This window comes from Lynx canadensis, chromosome B3 (assembly GCF_007474595.2).
Source record: "Lynx canadensis isolate LIC74 chromosome B3, mLynCan4.pri.v2, whole genome shotgun sequence".
Lineage (NCBI taxonomy): Eukaryota > Metazoa > Chordata > Mammalia > Carnivora > Felidae > Lynx > Lynx canadensis.
In genome coordinates this window covers 61,525,123-61,538,577 of record NC_044308.2, presented here as the reverse complement: position 1 = coordinate 61,538,577, position 13,455 = coordinate 61,525,123, and the positions used below count along the sequence as shown (strand labels likewise).

At 40.8% G+C, this 13,455-nt stretch overlaps 1 protein-coding gene across 1 annotated transcript in view; it reads left to right on the top strand.

Annotated features, from left to right (window-relative positions):
- The window catches only part of RTF1 (RTF1 homolog, Paf1/RNA polymerase II complex component), a 51,960-nt gene that overhangs the window by 20,777 nt on the left and 17,728 nt on the right, over nt 1-13,455 (top strand). Inside the window, exons 3-4 of the mRNA XM_030318440.1 lie at nt 6,213-6,360; nt 8,890-9,094. Coding sequence (XP_030174300.1) covers nt 6,213-6,360; nt 8,890-9,094 — 353 coding nt within the window. The remainder of the gene's footprint in view (nt 1-6,212; nt 6,361-8,889; nt 9,095-13,455) is intronic.

Here is a 13,455-nt window from a genome sequence, read left to right as displayed (position 1 = left end):
TGTCAAGGTCTAGAATAATGATTACAGAATCCTTTAGATAGTTGCTTTGACTTAGTATAACGCTCAGTTTATGAAGAATCCTACACCTTTAAAAACCCACGCAGTCATAGAGATCATCTGGATTCCCCTATTTCACTTGTGAAAACAGGCTAACAGAAGTTCTCATTTCCTTTTCCCATCATAAAATAGTAGTATCCTACCTTAATATAGAACTTCCTGGATTCTGGAGTGTGCTGTGTACTTCTCTTATTCTGTCTCCTTTGAGTCTCAAACCACCCTGATAGGTGGTCAAGGCAGTATTATTATTTCTACTTTAGAGATAAGTAGTCTCAGGTTGAGGGTTAGGGCTGAATTCCATTTACCCCCAATTCCAGTGTGGTTTATCACTAGCCCAACCGTTCTTGAATACTACTCACCTCAGTGTATTTCATTTTACTTGCAAATTCATTTCAGAGTAACTGGCCTGCAGTGGTTTCTACTCTGGATTCTGAGACCTAGAATATGATCTTCCTTGCCCGTTAGAGATAACCTCTCTGAAATATATTTATTTTTTAAGTTTATTTAGTTAATTTATTTAATTTGAGAGAACGAGAGCAGGGGAGGGGCAGAGAGAGGGAGAGAGAAAATCCCAAGCAGGATCTGCACCATCAGTGCAGAGCCTGATGCAGGGCTCGAGCTCACGAACCATGAGATCATGACCTGAGCCAAAATCAAGAGTCAAATGCTTAACCAACTGAGCCATCCAGGTACCCAGCCTCTCTGAAATCTTGAAGTTTCTTTGCTTTTCTGCCTCAGGATGTTCACAGTCCTCAGCACCTCCATCTATCCAAGTCCAAAGCAACCACTTGCCATCCCATGTTCTTTCCTGTCTGTCAGCTGGGTGCCAGTGAGGTCAGCTGCTTCTCAGAGTAGGACCTGCTTATACCACCCTCACATACTCAGGCTGGCACAGGGTTGTAGTACTAACCTCCCTTATATCATTAGATAATGCTGCCATTATAGTAGGTATTACATCAGTGAGAGTCAAAGTGCTAATCTCTTTTAGTAGTTAAGAAAACACCTTCATTCCAGTCTCTGTTTTAGGTTTTCTTGACTGCCTGCATACATGATGCTTTCTTGGTGGTGTGTGTCAGCCCACCTCCATGTAGAATGCCTGAGAGAACAGGAAGTCATGTATATGACAGTCCTGACTGGTAACATATCCTTGCCCTTTCCCAGATTGTTTCTGAGCACCTGTCACTGGGGGGTGCCCTGGCCTTTGTACTCAGATGCCCATCAGCAGGAATTCATCTTCTCATTCTTGCCTTCTGCGTGGTGCATTTTAGGGCATTTTCAGGTTCAGGGCAGAGCCTGCCTTTCGGTAGAGTCACAGTTCCCAAAACAAATTTTAAAATGCCTCATCATTTCCTGTACTCTCTGCTGGATGGGGAAAGCCTAAGAGTATCCCTTTTAATCCTGTCCTTTACTCTTTAGACTTCCATTTACTACCTACCACACTCTGACAGTAAAAGAATATTCCTTCTGTCTTAGAGTCAACAGAGTAAGGCTTTTGCAGGGACAGGGGAGCAGCTTCTGGGCAATATAACTGGATTAAGATATTTCTGTATTGATGTCGCTTGCCATAAGCCTTGACACTGTCCTTTATGGTTTATCAGAGACTGTGATCTTGGGAGAAGAGATGCTGAGTAAATATTTTAAATAGGTGCTTAGACCAGAAACATTCAGGAACCTGTGGTTTATGAGAGTAAATGTAAAATGTGACAAATGTGATCTGAAACTAATATACCACTGTATGTTAACTGTACTGGAATCAAATAAAATAACAAAAATAAATGTGATCTATTCTCCAGAAAAAAAAATCTTTGGAAGATTATTGGAACTCATTTGAAGTCTTTCTCTATGAAATAATAATACATGAGTAGTAATGAGACTGGCCCCCAGATTTTAAGTGATTGTTTATGTTTGGGTGGTGAACTACAAGTGTTTGTTGTTGTTGTTGTTGTTTTAACTTTAAAAATGCTTTCCTGTGTATTCAAAGGTTCATATAATGAACATATTTTGTTTTTAAAATTAGATTTTGGGGCTCCTAAGTGGCTCAGTCAGTTGAGGGTTGGACTCTTGGTTTCAGCTCAGGTCATGATCTTGTGGTTTTTTGGGTTTGAGCCCCAGTCAGGCTCTGTGCTGACCAGGTGGCATGGATCCTGCTTAGGATTCTCTCCCTCTCTCTCTCCTCCCCCCCACCTCCGCCTTTTCCCCACTCGCACTGTCTCTCTCTCTCAAATAAAATAAATAGGTTTAAAATTTTTTTTCTTATTAATCTTTATTTATTTTTGAGAGACAGAGCATGAACAGGGAAGGGGCAGAGAGAGAGGGAGACACAGAATCCGAAGTAGGCTTCAGGCTCTGAGCTGTCAGCACAGAACCTGATGCAGGGCTCAAACTCACAAACCGTGACATCATGACCTGAGCTGAAGTCAGACACTTAACTGACTGAGCCACCCAGGTGCCCCAAAATAAAATTCGATTTTATTTATTTTTTTTTAATTTAAATTTTTTTTTTTAATTTTTTTTTTTCAACGTTTATTTATTTTTGGGACAGAGAGAGACAGAGCATGAACGGGGGAGGGACAGAGAGAGAGGGAGACACAGAATCGGAAACAGGCTCCAGGCTCTGAGCCATCAGCCCATAGCCCGACGTGGGGCTCGAACTCACGGACCGCGAGATCGTGACCTGGCTGAAGTCGGACGCTTAACCGACTGCGCCACCCGGGCGCCCCTTAAATTTTTTTTTTTTTTCAACGTTTATTTTATTTTTGGGACAGAGAGAGACAGAGCATGAACGGGGGAGGGGCAGAGAGAGAGGGAGACACAGAATCGGAAACAGGCTCCAGGCTCTGAGCCATCAGCCCAGAGCCCGACGCGGGGCTCAAACCCACGGACCGCGAGATCGTGACCTGGCTGAAGTCGGACGCTTAGCCGACTGCGCCACCCAGGCGCCCCTTAAATTTTTTTTTTTAATGTTTGTTTATTTTTGAGACAGAGAGAGACAGGGTGCAAGCGGGGGAGGGGCAGAGAGAGAGGGAAACACAGAATCTGAAACAGGCTCCAGACTCTGAGCTGTCAGCACAGAGCCCGATGCAGGGCTCGAACCCATGAACTGTGAGATCATGACCTGAGCCGAAGTCGGATGCTTAACCGACTGAGCCACCCAGGCGCCCCTAAAATTCGATTTTAAAGATTTATCGAAAATTGGATACTTTTTTAGAAAGTAAATATACAAACACCTTAGTCCAGCCTCTCAGTCCTGAAAGGCACATTTGTAAGAATTTGTGTTCTTTGAAAAAAAAAAAAATTCTCTCTTTTTTTTTTTTTGAGAGAGAGCTTGCACACACACCGGCAGGGGAGGAGCATAGGGAAAGGGAGAGAGAGAATCTTAAGCAGGCTTCATGCTATCAGCACGGAGGCTGACAGTCTTAATCTCATGACTGTGAGATCATGACCTGAGCTGAAATCAAGAGTCAGATCTTAACCAGCTGAGCCACTCAGGCGCCCCTAGAATTTGTATCTTTTAAAGTAAAGTCACCTACGGTATTACAATTCCCCTAAAACCCTGTCACATATAAATTAACTTGGTTGTTCACCAGTGGCATGACAGACCCTGTTGAGTCAGCGTCATGGGAGATGAGGTCGCTTTATTGTCTCACTTCTTTTGAAATTGTAGGAAGGAAAAAAACGAGGTTCCCTTTGCTTGCTCAGGTTTAGCCAGGTCAGGAAAGCCCTTTTTAAGTGAAACATTTTATTTTCTTCTATTTTTTTTTGGTAATATTTACTGTTTTATTTTTGAGAGAATGTGCACGTGTGCTCAAGCCAGGGAGGGGTAGAGTGAGGCGGGGGGAGAGAGAATCCCAAGAAGGCTGCACGGTGTCAGTGCAGAGCCCAATAGGGGGTTTGCTCTCATGAACCACGACATCATGACCTGAGCTGAAATCAAGAGTTGGTTACTTAACTGATTGAGCCACCCAGGTGCCCCAAGACCTAGCCACCCTTAACACATGTGTGATGTTGGTAGCTAACCTTTACCCTCTCAGCCTCTTCCTATTCTCAGTGGTAGAAGTACAAAGGGCCAAGACACTGGAAGAGGTTTCATAACCAACCAATAAATATTGACTACCTATTACGTTTGTTGTTGTGCTATTTCTTATTACCAAAGACAGTACAAAAGGTGTTTTATGCATTATTGCCTGTAGAAAGATACATATTGTCAGCATAGGAAGTTGATACATTTTAACTCAGTTAACTAAGAAATTGAACCCTTTGGCCTCTTTTGGATTCTTTCACACTGACCTAAAAATTATCTTCCTTGAGTGATTAAAATGTGAAATGGTTGAAAAGTAGGCTTCAGAGGAGAAGCATTGGGATTTCTTTCTAAATAGTGATGTAGGTGTTGAGATGTTAAAGCTTGAGAGATAAATTCACTTCTAAAGGAGAGTTGCTGTCCATTCATTTAATATATCATTCTAGAACATGTGGCTGGGTTTTTCCCCCACTTTTCCCTTCTTCCTAACTCTTAAGTACAAAAATAAGTAGCAATTAAAATAACTAAGAGTAAATTAAAATAAAAAATCAAAAGATTAAAATCCCTTCACAATATTTTAATCTGGCGGTGTGTGGGTTCTTAAGAATAGCTCATAAAGGGGGCACCTGGGTGGCTTAGTCAGTTGAGTGTCCGACTTCGGCTCAGTCATGATTTCACAGTTCATGAGTTCGAGGCTCACACCCGGCTCACTGCTGTCACCCTGTCAGTACAGAGCTTGCTTCTGATCCTCTATCCCTTTCTCTCTGCCCCTCCCCCACTTGCACTCTCCCAAAAATAAATAAATATTAAAAAAAAAAAAAAAGAATAGCTCAGAAGGAACGTTTTTCTTTCTTTCTTTCTTTCTTTCTTTCTTTCTTTCTTTCTTTCTTTCTTTCTTTCTTTCTTTCTTTCTTTCTAAGTTTGTTTATTTTTGAGAGCGAGAGCAAGCACATGCGCTTTCACCTCAAAGCCCAGTGCTGGTTTCTGTCTCACAAACCATGAGATCATGTCCTGAGCTGAAATCAGGAGTCCAGTGCTTAACCAGCTGAGCCACCCAGGCACCCACAGCAGTATTTCTAAGATGGAAACACCATCAGAACTATCCCTCCCCCTGCCCCTAAAATACACCTCCAAAATAAATTTACTTCTGATCTTAACTGTTGTGAGGTAGGAGATTAATTTATGATTACATTATAGAAGAAGCAAAGACTTTGTTAAATAGTAAATGTAGACATTTTATATTAATACCAGATCTATTCAATGTGATGCTGGAAAGACAAGGATTATTTTTTGTAGTACATAAAGTAAAGAGGTATGGTTTAATATAACCAAATAGTATTTGTGAATTTTTAAAGTAATCACATAGTCTTTTTATAATTAAAGTGCTTGATGAAGGCAATTTTATTGGCCTTGAGGTAATTGTGTATTACCTGCCTGTTATTTGATAACACAAATTTCAAGATCCTTCTATTTAGACGTAACATCTCCTGTTGATGATACAATTTAAACGTCATGTTGTAGTGTTATATATTGAGGTTGAAAAAAGAAAAATAAACACATGTATATATATTTAACAGTCTACTCTCTGCCTCCTTGCAGTTGGTACCAGTGCTCCCATCCATGCCAGGGATCGGCCCTTATCCTTTCTGTGCTTTGTACAGTTTTCTCCTGCTAACAAGCTTTATTCCCTGCCTTCCTGGGACCCATTCCAGAATTAAACCATCCTGTGTATAAAACCCACACATACCAACCCCTAGCAATTACTTCCCTCTCTGCCACAGGAAGCATTAGAAGTTGTGTTTTGTACCAACTTAGCTAGTTCAGTTGATTTGCCAGAAGTTTCACATCTTTGTATTTCTGTTGTGATTTTAAAAAAATAACATTACTTAAATTTTATGTTGATTATATCCATTATCTACTATCTCTCAGAAATTACAAATTGGGAGTTCTGAAGTTTTAAAACCAGGGTTTCAAAAGTCCATACCGTTCTTCACATAAAGTATATTTGTTTTGGGTCAAAAATAGTAGAGACTCTTGCAATCATTTTGATGAATATCAGAGACTCAACTCTTTGACTTTTCTAGCTTTTCCCAATAAAGTGCCTGTTTCAGTTTTCCTTTTTCTTTTCTGCTTGTAGTGGACATTTGGGAGCAATAAAAATAAGAAGAAAGGAAAGGCCAGAAAAATAGAGAAGAAAGGAACCATGAAGAAACAAGCCAACAAAACTGCTTCCTCAGGCAGTTCGGATAAAGACAGTTCTGCTGAGAGCTCAGCCCCTGAGGAAGGTGAGCCAAGCAGCCCAGACCTGGGGGTGAACCCCCACTCTTGCCAGGTTGAAGCTACAGAGTCAGAAATGGGGGGGGGAAGGGGCCTGCATTACAGCATCGCCCCTGTCTTTTTTTTTTTTTTTTTAAACGTTTATTTATTTTTGAGACAGAGAGAGACAGAGCATGAGCGGGGAAGGGTCAGAGAGAGAGGAAGACACAGAATCTGAAGCAGGCTCCAGGCTCTGAGCTGTCAGCACAGAGCCCGACGCGGGGCTCGAACTCACAGACCGCAAGATCGTGACCTGAGCCACCCAGGCGCCCCTCATCGCCCTGTCTTTATTGCAGTGGTCCATAACCTTTTCAGTGGTCATGGATCCTTTGAGAATATGAATGAAGCAAGGAAAACAGATACAATTCCAAAGGGTTAGTGAGACCCCTGAAGCCCATCCAGGAAACCCGTGAGGACTTCCTGCATTAGAGTCTTAACCCGCTGTACCCTGAGTGTATTCCCCTTTCTAATGTTTTTTTATTTTTGAGAGACAGAGACAGAGCAGAGCGGGAGAGGGCAGAGAGAATGGGAGACATAGAATCGGAAGCAGGCTCCAGGCTCTGAGCTGTCTGCACAGAGCCCAATGCGGGGCTTGAACCCACAGACAGCGAGATCATGACCTGAGCTGAAGTCAGACACTTAACCGACTGAGCCTCCCAGGCGCCCCTTTCATTTCTTTTCCTTTACATATGCATAGTCTGGCCAGGGAGGAAAATCCCTGAACCAGATACAAACTCCGTTTGAAAAAAAAAAAAAAAAAAAAAATGTTCTTGAGGCACCTGGGTGGCTCAGTTGGTTGAGCGTCCTACTTCAGCTCAGGTCAAGATCTCACAGTCCGTGAGTTCAAGCCCTGTGTCGGGTTCTGTGCTGATAGCTTAGAGCCTGGAGCCTGCTTCAGATTCTGTCTCCCTCTCTCTCTGCCCCTCCCCTGCTTTCTCTCTCTTTCTCTCTAAAAAATAAATAAAGATTAAAAAAAAAATTCTTTTAATGTTCTTATTTTGAAATCAAGTCCAGAATTTTTGCTAATACTAGAATGAAAGTGAACTTGTTCCAAGACTAGAATGATAAACTTTACATTTCTTTTAAGAAATAACATGTATGGGGGCGCCTGGGTGGCTCAGTCAGTTAAGCTTCCGACTTCAGCTCAGGTCACGATCTCACGGTCCGTGAGTTCGAGCCCCGCGTCGGGCTCTGGGCTGATGGCTCAGAGCCTGGAGCCTGCTTCTGATTCTGTGTCTCCCTGTCTCTCTGCCCCTCCCCCGTTCATACTCTGTCTCTCTCTGTCCCAAAAATAAATAAACGTTGAAAAAAAAAATTTTTTAAAAAAAAAAGAAATAACATGTATGTACAAACTGGCTTGTATAGAATTAGTCCAACCTGGTTTTAAGCACATGCCTGTGAAGGTTTGCTCAAATTGAGTCAAGCAGAGTTCTTATTAAATTGCTAGTTTAACTTTATACTCATTTGTAATGTATACTGCCTTTTTCCATCACCGCTTATCCTGTCAAGATCCAGTTTCATTGGGAATTCACCAGTCAGTGTCATGACTCATTAAAACACTGAATTTTTTTAATGCTAACTAATAGATGTAGAAGAAATGATGGAAGATCACTGTTTTTCAACCATCATGGTAACAATTGCTTTACTTAAGAATTGTGAGTATTAAAACCACTGGATGAAAGTTTGTTGGAGAACAAGCTGTTTACACAGTCTCACAGTATCTTCTTAACTTCAAAGGAGAAAAGGGTGCCTTTACAAAGGAAAAAATCTGGGGGATACTACCTAACCAAGTAATCCAAATTATTGCCACTACTAATAGAACAAACATATGTCAGGTGCTTCCTGATGAAATATTTTAAAAAGATACTTTAAAAATCACTTATGGATTATTGCCAAAAATTCGTAACCTGAATAGTTTGTTGTTGAAACCAGCCAGCCCAAGTTGGAGAACATTTGACAACAGAATCTATTTAAATTTGAATTAGTTAAAAATTAAATAAAATTTAAAATAGAGTTTTTCAATTAGTTGTACTAGCCATATTTCAATTGCTCAGTAGCCACACGTGGCTTCTGTTCAGATAGACAATATTTTCGTTATCACTTTACAGAATTTTCTTAGATAGTTCAGGCTTATACTCTTCAAAAATTCAATGGCATATGAGGCACCTGTCTGGCTCAGTTGGTTAAACGTCCGACTTCAGCTCGGGTCATGATCTCGCGGTCCGTGAGTTCGAGCCCCGCGTCGGGCTCTGTGCTGACAGCTCAGAGCCTGGAGCCTGTTTCGGATTCTGTGTCTCCCTCTCTCTCTGACCCTCCCCCGTTCATGCTCTGTCTCTATCTGTCTCAAAAATAAAAATAAACGTTAAAAAAAAAATTATTAAAAAAAAAAAGAAGAAAGCAGGGGTGATAGTGATTATCAACACTGGGTTGGGGAGGGGGTCCCCTGTGTGGCCCTAGTCTTCTGTAGCATAACCTAATCTTGCGTTTTGGCCTTGTAGGTGAAGTGTCAGACTCTGATAGCAACAGCTCCTCCTCCAGTTCAGATTCAGACTCTTCTTCAGAAGATGAAGAGTTCCATGATGGCTATGGAGAAGACCTCATGGGTGATGAGGAAGACAGGGCCCGTCTGGAGCAGATGACAGAGAAGGAGCGAGAGCAAGAACTGTTCAACCGCATAGAGAAGAGGGAGGTGTTGAAAAAAAGGTAAGGTTGTGACTTCTTAATGATGAAATAATTCTCCAAAATTCACATTTGCAGCCCATCATCCCAGGATTCAAGACTTAGAACTTCTTATGACTTCTGAGTTACATATCTGACCATCTTTTCAGCATGGTTTATGTATTTTTTTTTAAAGTCTCAAACATTAAATTGCTTTTTGATAGTCAAAAGCTGCTTCGTTGTTTTCTGAATTACTTTTGCCTTATTTAAATGGTAAAAATTCTTCCTTATCTCATAACAGAATCTCACGGTAAAAATAAACATGCTTTGGGGCGCCTGGCTGTCTCCGTCAGTGGAGCATGTGACTCTTGATCTCGGGGTTGTGAGTTCAAGCCCCATGTTGGGTGTAGAGATTACTTAAAAAAAATTTTTTTAAATAAATAAATAAACGTGCTTTTTGTCTCTAGAGATAAAATTGTCCTCAGAAGTAGGAACCTTTTCTGCCTACTTAATGTCATGAAAGAAAAACAGAATTTGTTCTGATAGCAGTTAGTTCCATTTCATCTGGGAGCCTGGGTTCCCTTGTGGAGACCATATTAAGTATAGTAAGTTATCCTAAGCAAGAATGTTTGGCTTTCAGTCAGCTGCAAGTAATAGACATTTGTTTTGAGTATAAATGCTTCTGAGGTTACCTGTTTTGGAACAAACAGGACAGAAGAAACTGCTGGAATTGCCCAGATGGTTAGGGATGACTTAAAGTTTGTATTTCTGTACTGTAGAGAGCAGAGGATCTTCTATAAGGCCATCAAAGCCCTATATTAAAATCACAAAGTAACTCCAGAGTAAGGGGTGGCTTATCTCGCTTGGTTTTTATATTTTTCACCTTATATGAATGAGGCAATTGACTGAGTCAGTGCCTTTTTTTAGTGACTAGAGGAAATGTTTACAGAAATGATAAATAAGATGGAAGCTCAGAGCCATACACAGAAAATTGAGATTTTTTTTTTTTTGTAGTTCATTTGTTTAGCTATATGACAGTGCAGTGGTATAACTCAGTAACTTTCTCCTTTTCACTTAATAAGTCTTTATGTGGATCTCATTTAATCTTAATAACGATCTTTATATGTAAACACCATTAGCATCCCATTTTATAACCAACAGCACCATTAGTGAGATCCTATGTTCAGTAATGAGATCCTTGTTAGGTTCTTCACCTATTGTAGGGCTGCCTCTTTTAAAAATTTTTTTGTTTAAGGATGTGTAGGTAGCATAAAAGGCTCTGTGCTGACAGCAGGGAGCCCGAGTGTGGGGCTTGAACTCATAAACTGTGAGACAATGACCCAAGCCAAACTCGGATGCTCAATGGACTGAGCCACCCAGGCACCCCAAGAGTCTTATTAGGGTTTTAGATCATTGATCCATTTTTAGATCATTTTTTTATGTGTTGTGAGGTAGGCATCCAGTTTTATTCTTTGGCATCTAGGCATCCAGTTAGTCTCAATACCACTTGAAGAGACTCTTCCTTTCCACAGTCTTGACACACTTTTCAAAAATAAGTCCTTACATATATAGGTTTATTTGTTACCTCTCAGTTCTATTCTTTTTATCTGTATGTCTGTCTTATATGGTTTTGTTTATTGTAGCCATAGCCGTGTGGTCCATTTTTAACTTGGGAAGTGTGAGTCCTCCAACTATGCTTTTCTTTTTCAAAATTGTTTTGGCTATGTGGGGCCCTTTGCATTTCCATATGAAATATGTAATATCAGCTTGTCCATTTCTGCAAAAGTGAAAAAAGCAGTTGGGATTTTTACAGTTGGGAAATTGTGTTGAATCTGTATATATATCAAATTTGGAAATGTTGCCATCCTAACAATATTAACTCTTTCCATGAACCTGGTATCTTTCTACTTATTTAGGTATTCTTTAATTTCTTTTTTTTTTTTTTTTTTTTTTTATTTTTTTTTTTTTTTACGTTTATTTATTTTTGGGACAGAGAGAGACAGAGCATGAACGGGGGAGGGGCAGAGAGAGAGGGAGACACAGAATCGGAAACAGGCTCCAGGCTCTGAGCCATCAGCCCAGAGCCTGACGCGGGGCTCGAACTCACGGACCGCGAGATCGTGACCTGGCTGAAGTCGGACGCTTAACCGACTGCGCCACCCAGGCGCCCCTCTTTAATTTCTTTAAACACTGTTTTACAGTTTTTGGTGTAGAAAGCTAGCACTTGTTAAGTTTATTCCTAAATGTTGTATTCTTTTGGATGCTATTATAAATTTCTTTTTTTTTAACGTTTTATTCATTTTTGAGACAGAGAGAGACAGAGCATGAACGGGGGAGGGGCAGAGAGAGAGGGAGACACAGAATCGGAAGCAGGCTCCAGGCTCTGAGCCATCAGCCCAGAGCCCGACGTGGGGCTCGAACTCACGGACCGCGAGAACGTGACCTGAGCTGAAGTCGGGCGCTTAACCGACTGAGCCACCCAGGCGCCCCGGATGCTATTATAAATTGAATTGTTTTCTTTGTTTCATTTTCAGATTGCTCCTTGTAATATATAGAAATACAGTTAATTATTGTATATTGATCCTTCCCCTTCCAAAGTTGCTGAGATCATTTATTAGTTTTTAGTAGATTCCTTTAGGTTTTCTATACATAAGATCATGTAATCTGCAAAAAAAGATAAATTTGGGGACTTCTGGGTGGCTCAGTTGGTTAACGGTCCAATTTCAGCTTAGGTCATGATCTCACAGTTTGTGAGTTTCAGCCCTGAGTCAGGCTCTGTGCTGACAGCTGCGAGCCTGGAACCTGCTTTGGATTCTCTGTCTCTCTGCCCCTCCCCTGCTCACACTTTCTCCCTCTCTCTCCCTCTCTATCTCTCTCTCAAAAATAAATATTAAGACATTAAAATTAATTTTTAAAAATAAATTTTATTTCTTCCTTTCTAATATGAATTCCTTTTATTTTTCTTGTCCTCCTGTATCATGTTGAGGAGGAAGAGTGAGAGCATCCTTGTCTTATTCCTGATCTATGGTGGAAAGTGTTCAGTGTTTCATCATTAAGTGTTATATTACCTGTGGGTTTCTCATAGATGGCTTTTGTCCATTTGAAGAAGTTCCCTTCTGTTCCTAGTTTGTTGAGAGTTTTTATCAAGACAGGTTGTTGGATTTTGTCAAAAATTTTTTCTGGGTCTGTTGAGATAGTTGCGAGATTTTTGTGCTTTATTAATAATCGATATATTACAATGATTGATTTTCTTATGTTGAATCAACCTTGCATATCTGGGATAAATCCCACTTGGTCATGGTATATCATCCTTTTTATAAGTTGCTGGGTTTCATTTTCTGCTGTTTGGTTGAGTTTTATGTCATTATTCATAAGAGATATTAAGCTATACTTTTCTTTTAATGTCATTGTCTCGTTTTGGTGTCAGGGTAATACTGGCCTCACAGAATGATTTGAGAAGTGTTTCCTCTTTTTTTTTTTTGAAAGAGTTTGTGAAGAATTGGTGTTAATTCTTTTTTAAATGTTTAGGAGGATTTTTCAGGGAAACCATGTGGGCATAAGCTTTTCTTTGTGGGAAGTTTTAAAATTACTATTTCAATCTCTTCTTACAGATCAGTCTAGATTTTTCTGTTTTTTTCTTGAATCAGTTTTGATGGTTTTTGGCTTTCTAGAGATTTTTCCCATTCCATCCAAATTACCTACTGTTGCGATACAGTTGTTCATAGTGTTCCCTTATGGTATCTTTTTTATTTCTGTATGGTTGATGGTGTTGTCTCTTGTTTCGTACCTGATTTTAGTAATTTGAATCTTCTGTTGTTTTATCTGAGCCAATTTAGATAAGGTTTATCAGTTTTGTTGATCTTTTCAAATAGCCAACTTCTGGTTTCATTGATTATCTCTATTGTACTCCAATTCCATGTTTCATGAATTCCTGCCATAATCTTTATTAATTCTTTTTTTCTGCCTGGTTTACATTTAGTTTGCTCTTCTTTTTCCACTCTGTTAAGGTACAGGTTAAGTTACTGATTTGAAATCTTTCTGCTCCTCCTCGTTCTCCTCCTCCTCCTCCTCGTTCTCCTCCTCCTCCTCGTTCTCCTCCTCCTCCTCGTTCTCCTCCTCCTCCTCGTTCTCCTCCTCCTCCTCGTTCTCCTCCTCCTCTTCCTTCTCCTCCTCCTCCTCGTTCTCCCTCCGCCTCCTCGTTCTCCTCCTCCTCCTCCTCCTCCTCCTCCTCCTCGTTCTCCTCCTCCTCCTCCTCGTTCTCCTCCTCCTCCTCCTCCTCGTTCTCCTCCTCCTCCTCGTTCTCCTCCTCCTCCTCCTCGTTCTCCTCCTCCTCCTCGTTCTCCTCCTCCTCCTCCTCCTCCTCCTCCTCCTCCTCCTCCTCCTCCTCCTCCTCCTCCTCCTCCTCC